The 15271-nt window shown below is 41.2% G+C and overlaps 1 protein-coding gene across 1 annotated transcript in view; it reads right to left on the bottom strand.

Annotated features, from left to right (window-relative positions):
• TMC5 (transmembrane channel like 5) overlaps positions 1-14857 on the bottom strand; it is a 62323-nt gene extending 47466 nt beyond the window's left edge. The window contains exons 1-3 of the mRNA XM_070460944.1: positions 14627-14857; positions 3815-4622; positions 226-386 (exon numbers count right to left, since the gene is read on the bottom strand). Of these exons, the coding sequence (XP_070317045.1) occupies positions 226-386; positions 3815-4566 (913 nt within the window). The 5' untranslated portion in view covers positions 4567-4622; positions 14627-14857. The remainder of the gene's footprint in view (positions 1-225; positions 387-3814; positions 4623-14626) is intronic.
• Positions 14858-15271: the final 414 nt, after the last annotated feature.

Genomic DNA, 15271 nt, shown 5'->3' with positions numbered 1-15271 from the left:
CTTGAACCTGACCATTACACACAGGCACCACTCCTGCCCAATGTGCTCAGATAAATGATGACACTGTTTCTCTTCTCTGCACCCTCAGGGTTCAATCTTTGTAAAGTGGGTGTTTGAATGAGTGGGGGTAAACCACTTCTCTCACTGATCTCTAATGACTGGTCCCAAGCCCATTGAATTTTATTTTCCTCCCAGGAAATGATCCTCTTCTTAACAAATGCTTACCATAGCCATTGCCAGGGGCGCCTGGATACGGATTTGCCATCCCCACAGATTTCATTTCGATGCTTTCAGGATAATCAACATCCTCTCTCCCAAGGATGCCCAAGGGGCTGACACCCTCATGGTGAAACGAGGGCTGGATTGAAGATGTTCTGCTGAGCATTCTGCAATCCCAAAATGATGAATCAGTATTCATCTGGTAGCACAGTAAGGACAATCATCCATCGATCCATCCACCCACCCATCCATTCATTCCAGCTGAATGCCAACCAGGCGTGGGCAAGGGGAATAGAACACAAAGACAAAGACATGGGTTGTTGACCCTCAAAGACTCTCCACACAGTCTGGTCGAGACTGGTTGTCCTTAAACACAACCATAAGCAATTATAATATAAGTAGTAACTGGGGAATATAAGAAGACAGATCCAATGAGTTCACGGGAAAGAGAAAATTTGGGCTGGGAATTTGAAGGGAAATCTACATGGAAAAGAGACATCTGACCTGGGATTGGAAGGATAAATCCATACATAAAGAGTTAGGAGGAGAGCATCCAAAGATGAAGAACAGCACAAGTAAACCCGTGGGACCAGAAAATGCTGAATATATAAAAGGAATGCTATGAAAGTCAATTAAGCTGGAGCAATGATTCTCAATTTTATGCATATATCAATTCCCAGGCCTCACCTCAAACAACTAAATAGAAGCTCTGAAAGTTGGGCCCACGTATTTGTATGATTTTTAAGGCCCCCCGGGTAATTAGGTAATTATAAGCATCAGCCAAGGTTAAGAACCACTGACCTAGAGTGTTGGGTTGAGGTAGGAAGAAGATGGGCTTCCCAGGTGGCTCAGTGGTAAAGAACCCACCTACCAATGCAGGAGATGTGGGTTCAATCCCTGGGTTGGGGAGATTTCCTAGACAAGAAATGGCAACCCACTCTAGTATTCTTGCGTAGGAATTCCCATGGACAGAGAAGCCTGGCAGGCTAGAGTCCATGGGGTCACAAAAGAGTCAGACATGACTTAGCAACTAAACAAAGACAACAGGGAGGGGATCGCAGAAGTGGGAGGAGGTCAGTCAGGCTGGGCTTCAGCTGGCATCTTACATTAGCCCAGCACATCCTCATTCTTAAGGTATCATAAATGAAGTGGTGGAGTCTTTCTCCCAAAGGTTATGGAGAACCATGGAAGATAATAAACAAGGGAGTGACAGGTCAAAGGTATATTTCAATGATGAATCAGGCAGTGGGGGATAAGACCAAGGAGGACATTTTGACCTGGTCCTTTTAATCCTCCGATTTAGGTTCTGAAGACATTGGATCTCACTACACACCCAAATTCCATATTTTTGTTTCTTATTGTTCAGTCACTAAGTCATGTCCAGCTGTTTGCAACCCTATGGACTACAGCATGCCAGGCTTTCCTATCTTTTATTATCTCCCAGAGTTTGCTCAAATTCATGTCCATTGAGACAGTGATGCCATCCAATCATCTCATCCTCTGTCACCTCTTCCCCTCCTGTCCTCAATCTATCCCAGCATAAGGGTCTTTTCCAATGAGTCGGCTCTTCACATTAGGTGGTCAAAGTATTGGAGCTTCGGCTTCAGCTTCAGCATCAGTCCTTCCAATGAATATTTAGGATTGATTTTCTTTAGGATTGACTGGTTAGATCTCCTTGCAGTCCAAGGGACTCTCACGAGTCTTCTCCAACACTACAGTTCAAAAGCATCAATTCTTTGGCACTCATCCTTCTTCATGGTCCAACTCTCACATCCATACATGACTACTGGAAAAACCATAGCTTTGACTAGATGGACCTTTGTCAGCAAAGTAATGTCTTTGCTTTTTAATATTCTGTCTAGGTTTGTCATAGCTTTCCTTCCAAGGAGCAAGTGTCTTTTAATTTTGTAGCTGCAGCCACCATCTGTAGTGATTTTGGAGTCCAAGAAAATAAAATCTGTCACTATTTTCACTTTTTCCCCTTCTATTTGCCAGGAAATGATGGGACCAGATGCCATGATCTTAGTGTTTTGAATGTTGACTATCTTTTAAAAGTATTTATTGAATTTGTTACAATATTGCGTCTGTTTTTTTCTTATGTTTTGGTTTTTGGGCCTCTTCATCAAGAGGCTCATTAATTCCTCTTTGCTTTCTGCCATAAGGGTGGTGTCATCTGCTTATCTGAGGTTATTGATATTTCTCCTGGCAATCTTGATTCCAGCTTGTGCTTCATCCAGCCCAGCATGTCATATGATGTATTCTGCATATAAGTTAAATAAGCAGAGTGACAATATACAGCCCTGACTTTCTCATTTCCTGATTTGGAACCGGTCCCTTGTTCCTTGCCCGGTTCTAACTATTGCTTCTTGACCTGCATACAGGTTTCTCAGGAGAAGGTGGTCTGGTATTCCCATCGGTTGAAGAATTTTCCACAGTGTGCTGTCATCCACACAGTCAAAGGCTTTAGCATAGTCAATGAAGCAGAAGTAGATGTTTTTCTGGAATTCCCTTGCTTATTCTATGATTCAATGGATGTTGGCAATTTGATCTCTGGTTCCTCTGCCTTTTCTAAATCCAGCTTGTACATTTGGAAGCTCTCGGTTCAAATGCTGTTGAAGCCTACCCAGAAGGATTTATGCTGAATTCATAGATATTACTACTAAAAATAGTACATACAAAATAAAACTCACATTGGTTAGAATTTCACATAGTAAATTTGTTACAGGTTAAAAATAGCCTGAAAAATAAATAAATAATCATATGCTGTTGGCAACATGAACGTTGAGAAACTTAACACAGGAAATATTAGATTTGGTAGAACAGTCACCCAAGGTGAACACTGTCAGTGACCCAAACTGTACCTAATAAAATTTTTCAATGACTAAAACTGATGGAAGATTAAAATCTTTTTGACAAAATTTAGATCTACAGAATCTGAATCAGGAAAAATTAGACTTAAAAAAACCTCCTTAGAGGAATCCTAACAATGGCAAAAACTATAGTCAATAAAACTTGATGAAAACAACAACAATGGAGAAGATCAATGAGTCAAATCTGCTCTAAACATGAAAAATTGTCAATTCTGGCGATAATTTCAGCAAAATAAAGGTGAAAGTGGAAAAAGTCAGAAGTGGCTCAATCACCTTGTATAAAAATAATTGAGTTAAATGGACTCCACGGTGTTAGATTTTCAAAAGATTTTCTTGATTAAAGTGCATTCCTGTTGACATAGTTCTGGTTAAAAGGTTTGGGTTCATAATTATCACCTTAACCTTAATCTCATTGGCAAAGTAGCAGGGTCAAAACAGTGCGATCTAAATGTCTTACAGGGACTAGGCAGGAAGAGATAAGAGACTGGGAAAGATGTTATACAAGCAAGAAGTGATGAAAGATTATGATCAGTTAAGAGCATGAAGCCTTAGGCTGAGAATCCAAGGCCCAGGTGAGGTATACAGGTAGGTATGAAAGTTTCACTATAAATCCAGGTCATGGAAACCATCATATGTGTCCTCATCCCAATTAAGTTAAACACTAATTGACTTCATGATCTAACCTTCATCTCCCATCCCCACTGGAGGGAGATTCCAGCACTTACTGCCTGGCCATTTCCGGGTCCTCTGAAGAGCCATAATCACGACCATTCTCAGCACCTGGGTAATCAGGCTCTCCCCAAAAGTCTGTAGAGTTCCGATAGTCCTCAGCACCCGGATAGTCTGGTTCTCCAAAAAAGTGTGGATGGTTAGATTGACTCTCAGCACCTGGATAATCAGGTTCTCCCAGAGAGTCTATGTATGCCTTGACTCTGGGACTAGCTTGTTCCGGATTCCTTCTGTAGCCTGGATGGTTTGAAGTGGGGCCAGAAGAATTCAAGTTTTCCTGAGCTCCAGGGTAGTCTGGTTCTCCCAAGGAGTCAAGATAATCTGGATTTATTCTGGAGCCTGTGTAGTTTCCCCTGTCTTTGGAACCAGGAAAGTCAGGATTTTGTTGAAACTGAGAGTAGTCTGGCTCTCCAGATGAGCCTGGCTGGTATGGATTCCTCTGAGATCCAATATACTCTGGTTCTGCCAAAGGTTTGGGATAGTCTGTCCCTGAAGAGTATGGATGGCTCCTGGTGCCAGGGTAGTCTGGATTACTCCGAGATCCAGGATAATCTGGTTCTGCTAGAGACTCAAGATAGTCTGGACTTGTTCTGGACTCTGCTGGGTATGGGTTGCTCCTGGTGCTGGGGTCATCTGAGTTGTTCAGAGGACCTGAAGTTTTCAAATACCCCTGAGTATGATTTAGAGACTCAGAATAGTCAGGGTAATCTGGGTCTTCCTCATAAGCGCTATTCCTGTAGGCAGACATGTTTACTCTGGAGCATTAAAATGCATCTGCAGTTATTCAGCAATCTCTTTCTTTATCTGAAAAACAAAAGGAAGAAAACGTCAGATTTTTTTCCCTTTCTTCCCTGCAATAATTGATGGTTACCTTGCAGTATCAGTTCTTTTTCCCTTCCTAGTTAGGTACACAACTGTCCAAAACAGAGACTATATCTCCCAGCCTCCTGTGCCTGTACGCGCAGCCTTGAGAGTGAGCAATGAGATGTGGGCAGAAGCGGTATATAGTACTTCTAGGCTGTGCTGTTAAAGAGAAGGGGTATTCCTCCCTTTCTCGGTCTTCCCACTTCCGTGGACTTTTGTGGAAATGATGGGGTGCCATCTGGGCCACCTGTGGATGGTGACTGCAGCCATGAAATCAAAAGACACTTGCTCCGTGGAAGGAAAGCTACGACAAACCTAGACAGTGCATTAAAAAGCAGAGATGTCACTTTGCCGACAAAGGTCCGTCTAGTCAAAGCTGTGGTTTTTTTTCCCAGTAAAAAACCACAGTGGTTTTTAGTCATGTATGGTCGTGAAGCCTGAGTGCCAAAGGATTGGTGCTTTCAAATTGTGGTGTTGGAAAAGACTCGAGAGTCCCTTGGACTGCAAGGAGGTCAAGTCAGTCAATCCTAAAGGAAATCAACCCTGAATATTCATTGGAAGGACTGATGCTGAAGCTGAAGCTCCAATAATTTGGCCACCTGCTATGAAGAAATGAGTCATTGGAAAAGGCCCTGATGTTGGGAAAGAGTGAAGGTGAAAGGAGAAGAGGGCAGCAGAGGATGAGATGGTTGGATGGCATCACTGTCTCAATGGACATGATTTTGAGCAAATTCTGTAAGATAGCAGAGGACAGGGGAGCCTGGCGTGCTGCAGTCCATGGGGTCACAAACAGTTGGACGTGACTTAGCAACTGAACAACACCTGGGCCGTGTACACACAGGCAGCACCCACCCTGGGAGGGCGGCGCAACAGCCTGGCTTGTTGATGATTTCACAGATCAGTGCCCAATATCAGCCTGGGCTTTTATGTAAAGAAAGAAAGAAACCATCATCTTGTATAAACCACTGTTTCTGGGTCTGATACATTTAACCAAACTTATATGCTGACAAATACCTTCTCCTGGTTATGGGGGAGGAAGCAATGAACCAAAAGACTGGAGTAAACAAGGACTTTTTAAGCACTTGGACTGTACTTGTTTTGAGTTCAAGGCATAAATTACTATGCATGCACAATGGAGCTCCCCTGGTTGCTCAGTCAGTAAAGTCTGCCTGTAATGCAGGAGACCTGTGTTCAATCCCTGGGTTGGGAGGATCCCCTGGAGAAGGGCATGGCAACCCACTCCAGTATTTCTTCCTGGAGAATCCCCATGGACAAAGGAGCCTGCAGTCCATGGGGTCAAAAACAGTCGGACATGCCTGAGTGACTAAGCCCGGCACAGCACAGAGGGCTTGGGTAAGGAGACAAACACCACCACCCCTTCCAGTTTGAAAATGTGGTTTTTTGAGTCCTATAAACTTTCATCTATAGATACAATATACTTTCAAATCAAAAGTGATGGGGTCTTAATTTCTAAGTGAGCCATCTATTGCTTTTACTTGCCTTTAACCTGTTTCTCCTTCTTTTGGCATCAAGGCCCTGATTTTCCTCTGAGCACCTGCCCCCGCCACACTCATGGTCTAAGGAAAGGCTAATTGCATTCTTGACTCCAAGGACAGTCACATGACCAACTCTGGCCAATCAGTGTCCACCATACCCCTTGCCACAGGGTTTGGTTCAGGAATGGGCATGTAACCCGGGTCAGTCTTCCAGGACCTTGACGGGACTAACTGGGAAAGGTATGCTCTTATTTCACTAGGTTGCTGCGGGGATAGGCTATAAGCCTGGAACTTCTGGTGTAGTGTCAGTCAGAACAGAGAAGAATACAAGGAGGGGAGAAAATTTAAACAAAGAATTAATAGAATTTGTGGACTGACCTGATACAGGAAGGGTGAGAGCTAAGGAAAAGAAAAGTCAGAAATAAGCTCCACAATTTGAGCCAGCATGATTGGATAAATGGTGATGCTTTTGAAAGAAGCAAGTAGACCACTTTTAAAATTCAGCCAGTGTTTACAGATTTACCTCTATATAAAAATGAAAAGGGTTAGACTTTTTGTTGAGTAATCAGAGATAAAGAATTAACCTTTGCCACTGTCATCTACAACCTTTTCAGCATAGCAGAAAGTTTTTCATTATTTGTGTCCCTGTCTAGCATCCAGTTCTCTCTTTTGTAGTAACATTTTTCCTCTCAATTCAAGTCAGCCAGGTGTAAATGTGTGACCCAATCAGAATTATTTGCTTCCTGGCCACAGTGATTGAGTCAGAGCCAATGAGACTCAATTCTGGGAGTTTTATCAGAAATGTTGAAAAAGAGAAGCTCTCTCTTTTAGTTGGACTTGGGACTTAGGAAGTTATAAGCCTGAAGCTGTCAGAGGTCACCAGGGAAGGAGGCCTGCCTGAGAGTAGTGCCAACAGCAAAGAGAACAGAACCAAGACATAAACAGAAAGAAGGGTCAAATGCTGTGATATTGTTTAAGCACCTGAATCCAGCCATGCCTGAAGGCAGCCAGCCACTGGATACTTGAGTCATTACATTCTCCTTTTGACTTACAACGGTTTGAGTTGGGCTTTTGTCATACACAAATGAAAGAGAATGTCAACTAATATGCTGAGTTTTACAAACAGAAACATCCACACAAACTGAGTGCTAAAAAGACTAAATGCTGGGCTTTGTGGCAACTTATTTTTCATAACATGGAAAATGAACTCATTCATTTACTTATATTGTAAGGCTAGAAATTAATATATATTTATTTAAGGTTTAGGATTTCCATGGCCTACTAAAACCTTAGCTATTACTATTACATCTAACAAACTAAATGATGCCGACTAAATCTAAGAAAATAAAACCTGTTACAATACCAGCCTACAAGAAAAAAATATGTCTACCAAAAGGCAATGAGAGTGCTCATAGATGCTTTTCTTACACAAGTGCCAGAAATTGGAAACAAGCTAACAGTAGAATAAGTAAATAAATTGTGGCATATTCATACAATGAGATACTACACAGCAGTGACAAAGACTGAACTTCTGTGACACGCAATGACATGGATTCATATCACAGAGGCAATGATGATTGAAATTCAGATACAAAAGACTACAGACTGTATAAAGTTCAAGAACAGGCAAACTAAATAATGGGGATAGAAGTCAGAATAGGGCTTACCTTGGGGAAGGGAGGAGATGGGAAACAATATGAGGGAGCAAGCCTCTGGGATTCTAGGAATGTTCTCCTCTTGATCTGGGTGGTGGTTACACGGTGGCATGTGTGTGCACATCAAGTACACGTAAGAACTGCGTGGGTGCGTGCATGCTCAGTTGCTCGGTTGTGTCATGGACTGTAGTAAGAACTGTGTACTTCTCTATAAATATACAACCTCTCACTCTTAAAAAAGAAAAAGGAAATGAGAAAGATCTAAACCAGAAACCATAATGTGAAACCTTCTATTTCCCCTTCTAATTCCTTCTAATTACACTAGTTGAAAATAAATGAATGACTCTAGTTCACAAACATTGCCAGTTTTCTCACATATGCACCACAGACAATCTGAGTGGATGAAAGCAAAAACTAGGTGAGAACAGGACACATTATCTGAATTGAATCATCTGTTGATGTCAGTTCAGCTCAGTCACTTAGTAGTGTCTGACTCTTCACAACCCCATGAACTGCAACAAGCTAGGCATCCCTGCCCATCAGCGGGAGCTTGCTCAGACTCATGTCCATCAGGTCGGTGATGCCATCCAAACAACTCATCCTCTGTCATCCCCTTCTCCTCCCGCCTTCAGTTTTTCCCAGCATCAGGGTCTTTTCCAATGAGTCAGTTCTTTGCATCAGGTGGCCAAAGTATTGGAGCTTCAGCTTCAGCATCAGTCCTTCCAATGAATATTCAGGACTGATTTCTTTAGGATTGACTGGTTTGATCTCCTTGTAGTCCAAGCGACTCTCAAGAGTCTTCTCCAGCACCACAGTTCAAAAGCATCAATTCTTCAGTGTTCAGCTTTCTTTATGGTCCAACTCTCACATCCATACATGACTACTGGAAAAACCATAGCCTTGACTAGATGGACCTTTGTTGGCAAAGTAATGTCTCTGCTTTTTAATACACTGTCTAGGTTGGTCATAGCTTTTCTTCCAAGAAGCAACTGTCTTCTAATTTCATGGCTGCAGTCACCATCTGCAGTGATTTGGAGCCCAAGAAAATAAAGTCTCTCACTGTTTCCATTGTTTCCCTGTCTATTTGCCATGAAGTGATGGGACCAGATGCCATGATCTTAGTTTTCTGAATTGAGTTTTGAGCCAACTTTTTCACTATCTTCTTTCACTTTCATCAAGAAGTTCTTCAGTTCTTCTTCACTTTCTGCCATAAGGGTGGTGTCATCTGCATATCTGAGCTTATTGATATTTCTCCTGGCAATCTTGATTCCAACTTGTGCTTCATCCAGCCAGGCATTTCTCATGATGTACTCTGCATATAAGTTAAATAAGCAGGGTGACAACATACAGCCTTGACATACTCCTTTCCCAGTTTGGAACCAGTTCATTGTTTCATGTCCAGGTCTAACAATTGCTTCTTGACCTGCATATAGATTTCTCAGGAGGCAGGTCAGGTGGTCTGGTATTCCCATCTCTTGAAGAGTTTTCCACAGTCTGTTGTAATCCACACAGTTAAAGGCTTTGACATAGTCAATAAAGCAGAAGTAGATGTTTTTCTGGAACTCTCTTACTTTTTCTATGATCCAATGGAGGTTGGTAATTTGATCTCTGGCTCTTCTGCCTCTTCTAAATTCAGCTTTAGAAATATCTAGAAGGTCTTAGTTTATGTACCGTTGAAGCCTTGCTTGAAGTATTTTGAGCATTACTTTGCTAGCGTGTGAGATGAGTGCAGTTGTGTGGTAGTCTGAACATTATTTGGCATTGCCTTTCTTTGGGATTAGAGTGGAAACTGACCTTTTCCAGTCCTGTGGCCACCTCTGAGTTTTCCAAATTTGCTGACATATTGAGTGCAGCACTTTCACAGCATCATCTTTCAGGATTTGAAATTGCTCAACTGGAATTCCATCACCTCCACTAGCTTTGTTATTAGTGATGCTTCCTAAGGCCCACTTGACTTCACATTTCAGGATGTCTGGTTCTAGGTGAATGGTCACACCATCGTGGTTATCTGGGTCATGAAGATCTTTTTTGTACAGTTCTTCTGTGTATTCTTGCCGCCTCTTCTTAATATCTTCTGCTTCTGTCAGATCCAAACTATTTTTGTCCTTTTTTGAGCCCATCTTTGCATGAAATCTTCCCTTGGTATCTCTAATTTTCTTGAAGAGATCTCTAGTCCTTCCTATTCTATTGTTTTCCTCTATTTCTTTGCATTGATCACTGAGGAAGGCTTTCTTATCTCTCCTTGCTATGTCTCTCCTTTCCTCCTTTGCCTTTTGCTTCTCTTCTTTTCTTAGCTATTTGTAAGGCCTGCTCAAGCATTTTGCCTTCTTGCATTTCTTTTTCTTGGGGATGGTCTTGATCACTGCCTCCTGTACAAGGTCACGAACTTCCGACCACAGTTCTTCAGGCACTCTATCAGATCTAACCACTTGAGTCTGTTTGTCACTTCTACTACATAATCATAAGAGATTTGTCTATGTAATGCTGTGCAATGAAATGGTTAGGAATCAAGCCCTTGGCATCGCGTTTAGTTTCCATCTGCTAGCTGTGTGGACTTGGGCAAATCACTTAATCTCTTTGATCCTGTTTGCTCATCTATCCAATACTGACTAATAATGCCTCATAGAGTTGGAAGGAGTGAACAACATGGGGCACATAAAGAACTGGCATCAAGGAAACATTCACTGAAGAGAAGATATTATTTACCACTATTTTTATTTATGTGTAATGAAAACCCTGGCAGCTTTCACAAGAAAGAAGGCTTGGTGAACAACAAAAGTCAGGAATTCCATTTGCAGCAACATGGACGGACCTAGAGATTATCATACTAAGTGAAGTAAGCCAAACAGAGAAAGACAAATGTGATGTCACTTACATGTGGAATCTAAAAATAAAATGATACAAATGAACTTATTTGCAAAACAGGAACAGACTCTCAGATATACAGTCTATACATAGACGCACAGATATAGAGAAATTTATGGTTACCAAAGGGGAAAGGTATGGGGAAGGATAAAGTAGGAGTTGGGATTAGCAGACACAAACTACTATGTATAAAATAGATAAATGACAAGGTCTTACTGTATAGCACAGGGACCTATGTTAATATCTCATAAGCTACATGGGATTCCCCGGCGGCTCAGACGGTAAGAGTCTGCCTTCAATGCGGGAGACCCGAGTTTGATCCCTGGACCCAGGGAGACCCTCTGGAGAACAAAATGGCGACCCACTCCAGTATTCTCGCCTGGAACATCCCTTGGATGGAGGAGCCTGGTGGGCTACAGTCCACAGGGTAGCAAAGAGTCGGACACGACTGAGCAACTCCACTTTATTCACTATATGTATAGGATACATATAGTTGAAAAGAATCTGAAAAAGAATATGTGTGTGTGTGTGTGTGTGTGTGTGCATGCGTGTGTGTGTGTGTGACCAACCTAGACAGCGTATTAAAAAGCAGAGACATTACTTTGCCAGCAAAGGTACATCTAGTCAAGGCTATAGTTTTTCCAGTAGTCATGTATGGATGTGAGAGTTGGACTATAAAGAAAGCTGAGTGCCGAAGAATTGATGCTTTTGAACTGTGGTGTTGTAGAAGACTCTTGAGAATCCCTTGGACTGTAAGGAGATACAACCAGTCCATCCTAAAGGAAATCAGTCCTGAATATTCATTGGAAGGATTGATGCTGAAGCTGAAACTCCAATACTTTGGCCACCTGATACAAAGAACTGACTCATTTGAAAAGACCCTGATGCTGGGAAAAATTGAGGGCAGGAGGAGAAGGGGCTGACAGAGGATGAGATGGTTGGATGGCATCACTGACTCAATGGACACGAGTTTGAGTAAATCCCGGGAGTTGGTGGTGGACAGGGAGGCCTGGCATGCTACAGTCCGTGGGTTGCAGAGAGTTGGACACGACTGAGTGAGTGAACTGAACTGAACTGAACTGATGTGAGTGTGTGGTATGTGAATTCATATATAGAAACCAATACAACATTGTAAAGCAACTTATACATCAATTTTTAAAAAATCAGGCACTCAACTAGGACATAATTTTAAAAGATAGAAATCCTTTATAATAAAATAGAAGGAAAAGAAATTCTACCAAATTCCTCAGTTGACACAGTAACTGTAAATGAGAACTAAATTTTGCTGTGAGCTTCTTCTTAGTCCAGACTGAAAGAGAATCATACAAGTTATGTGATACTCATTTCTTCTGAAAAATAGGAAGTATATCAGTTTTTCAAGAAGTCCATGCTTCTCCCCAGGATGAATTTCTGAAAAACATGTGTCATGAGGACCTTATAAAAGGGTCAGATGACCACATAATACAGCTCAGGGTCACCAGCAAAGAGCTCAGACCCTCCACCAACTCCAAGACGAGCTGTTGGGGCTGGGGGTGGGGCATGTTGGGGGAGCTCTGGAGTCCCTGCAGGCCATTGTGAGATGAGAACCCCCTTCCATATAGGCAGTGGCATTGGGCTATTTTTGGCCAGTGGGCTGTGAGCATGTATTACTTCCAAGCAAAAGAATTTAAGAGTCAAAATCACAACCTTCTAGTACCTTTCCCCTGCCATGGCAACCAGTGACATTTCAGATGGAGACCCATTCTCTGCCCATAGATCCATGACTAAATGGAGCACAACCCACCCCCAATAACTCATAATAGCATTTCATGAACAAGAAATAAACTAATAAACTTTCAGGAGTTAAGTCATTGAGATTTTGAGTTTGTTTCTTAATGCAGCAGAGTCTAGCCTAGCCTGACAATACAAGATCGTTCAGAATTTTTGACAAATATACCTTTGTGTATTACATGAACATATATATTTGTGAGTATATTCATGAATGAATGAACTGTTGGCTGATCACATATAACATCTGTCTACTTATCTATCAATCATCTAGTTATTTACCTGTTTATCTCTGTGTTTATTGTATGAACATACCTATTCATACAACACACACATTTAATATATGTATTCATGAACATATTTATGAATATATAAGTTCATGAATATATTCATATAACACAAATATGGATAGATAGATACTATATGTGATCAGCCAATAATGAGTTTCAATCTGCTGGTACAATTCTCTGTTCTACTGATTTCATGTGACAGGAGTTTGTATAGCGCACTTATCTTTTTCATAGACCAGGCACAAATGTGCTCTAGCCACTACCACCTAGTTGGACAAATTCCTAAGTAAGGAAAAAGATAAGCCCAGAGAAAATGACTGACAGAAAAGAGAGAGGAGGAAATAGCTACAAGGAAATAGTCTTGAGCTGACAGGGAAATTAAATGGGAGTGGTCTTCTGAGAAATTTACTCATAGTTTCCTACTAGCTATTAGGGGTACAAATATCCTGTCCTTTCCAAGGAAAAATTTCTCTTTGTGCCTTGGAAGAAGCTCAAACACATACATATTTTCCTTTTTATTGAAATATAGTTGATGTACAATATAGTGTAAGTTACAGGTGTACAATATAGTGATTAACAATTTTTAAAAGTTATACTGCATTTATAGTTATTATAAAATATGGATTTTAGATTTCATAGAGTATATTATATATATTTTTGCCTCTAAATTTTGTTGTTCTAGTATCTTCCCAATAAGGGCCATTGAATCATCTATTCTGAGTCCTCCTTTCGACATCCATTTAGGGTTTCCTACTTCACTGTTTCATTGGTTTTCAGTCACATTCACACACAATTATATGTCTTTTGAATCTGTTAATTGTAGGCTTCTTATTTGATCTTTCAAGTCTCCTGGTTTAAATGGGTGATCATAACAACCTTGCATTTAGCTAGTCCAATAATGTTCAAGGGATAAATTACCTCCTAGAGTCTTGATAAGGTCACAGATAGGCTATTTATCTGGATCTCTACTGCCTCTTAGGTTTCCCAGACTTAAACCAACATAAGCCAAAGCAAGCCACCCACGACCTTTGTTCTGCAGTCACCAATGAGCTCACAAAACAGTGACATGGCGTCACTAAGGCCAAGCTTTATGTGTACTCAGAAAAAATGGAAACAATCCAAAAGCCCATCAACAAGGGATGGATCGAATCAGTGACAGCACAGCTGCACAATGGAATAGCGTGGAGCTAAAACAGAATGCTCTAGATCTCCATGTTCCAGCAGAAGACGGCCAGCTTTGTATGGCTCTGCTTTCTAATCTCCTTTTCCCGTCTCCTGCCCAACCCCACGCTAGAATCACGAGGCAGTCGTAAACTGCACAAAGGTTAATTTTGCTAATCAGGGCCAATTATTACCTGAAAGACAAGGGAAGAGAAGCCAGAGCCTGTAAAAGCTAACCTGACCGCCACCAAAGGCAGGACATCACCCCTAAGAGCCAAAATGAGGCCACAAACTCCAATTTCAGCTGTATGTCTTATCTTCTAATGGGAAGAATTTTGTTTTTCCAACACAAGACAACCTTTCAACCTAAATGAAACCGACGTGCTTATACATGGTGTACAATACGTACAAATTTAAGATCCACAGTCAAAGTAGTCAAAGTGAGTCTGTAGAAATTTTCAATTAGTTCCAAAGAGCCACCATCATTTTAATTTAGATCAACCGAATTTTTCAGGTTTTTCTTTTTTTGGGGGGGGGGTGCTACATTTTATTTTGCTAACTAAAGACATTAAAAGCAACAACAGCTACCATGACCTACTGTCACTGTTATTTCATAAAACATTTTATAGCCATTTTTTAAAAGGAAAAATTCCCAATCTAAAAAGGAAGAATAGCCCATTTAATTGAATAGATTAACCTTAAAGACTTACATCTCTATCCTCGTTTTTCTCTCTTTGTCCCAAACGAATGCAAACTTCACACAAACTGACGTGGCCTGCAGATGCTGTTGGAACTTCAGAGTTGGATGGATGTGTGTTTTCTCTCCCACTGGCTGTTGATAGAAGCTGGATCGGGGATGATTTCCAGAATGTTATAATCCTTAACGTGAGTCTGAAGTCTGAAAATTCCCAGCTGCTGATTGCAGGCCATACATCCTGAAAATCAGATGACAGAGGACTTTGACTTCTACAAGAGATGGTGTCACACCACACCCCTTACCGGTACCTATGAAGGAGGGTCATGCTAGTTCAATGCCTTCTTAGTTTCTTTCCTCTCATGACTTAAAAAATGGACAACAATCAAGTACAGAGAACAAAAGAATAAATACTACCAAATACTAATCTTTTTCATGTTAATTCCAGATTCGTCCTTATTTTCTCAAGGAAATAAAACATGACTGGTAAAATGGAAACTCTCAAGCTTCCCATCAACCCAGTTGTCCACCACTATCCCCCTCCCCCTTTCTCTGTCCAGAAGCCAGCATGATTCTGAATTTGGTTGATGATTTTCCACTTCATATTGTTTATATGTTGACCACTGTTAGGGGTTGAATTATGTCCCCAGTAAAAGATATA

This window comes from Odocoileus virginianus, chromosome 33 (assembly GCF_023699985.2).
Source record: "Odocoileus virginianus isolate 20LAN1187 ecotype Illinois chromosome 33, Ovbor_1.2, whole genome shotgun sequence".
NCBI lineage: Eukaryota > Metazoa > Chordata > Mammalia > Artiodactyla > Cervidae > Odocoileus > Odocoileus virginianus.
Note: the sequence above shows the minus strand (reverse complement) of the source record. Positions and strands in the feature narration are given on the sequence as shown.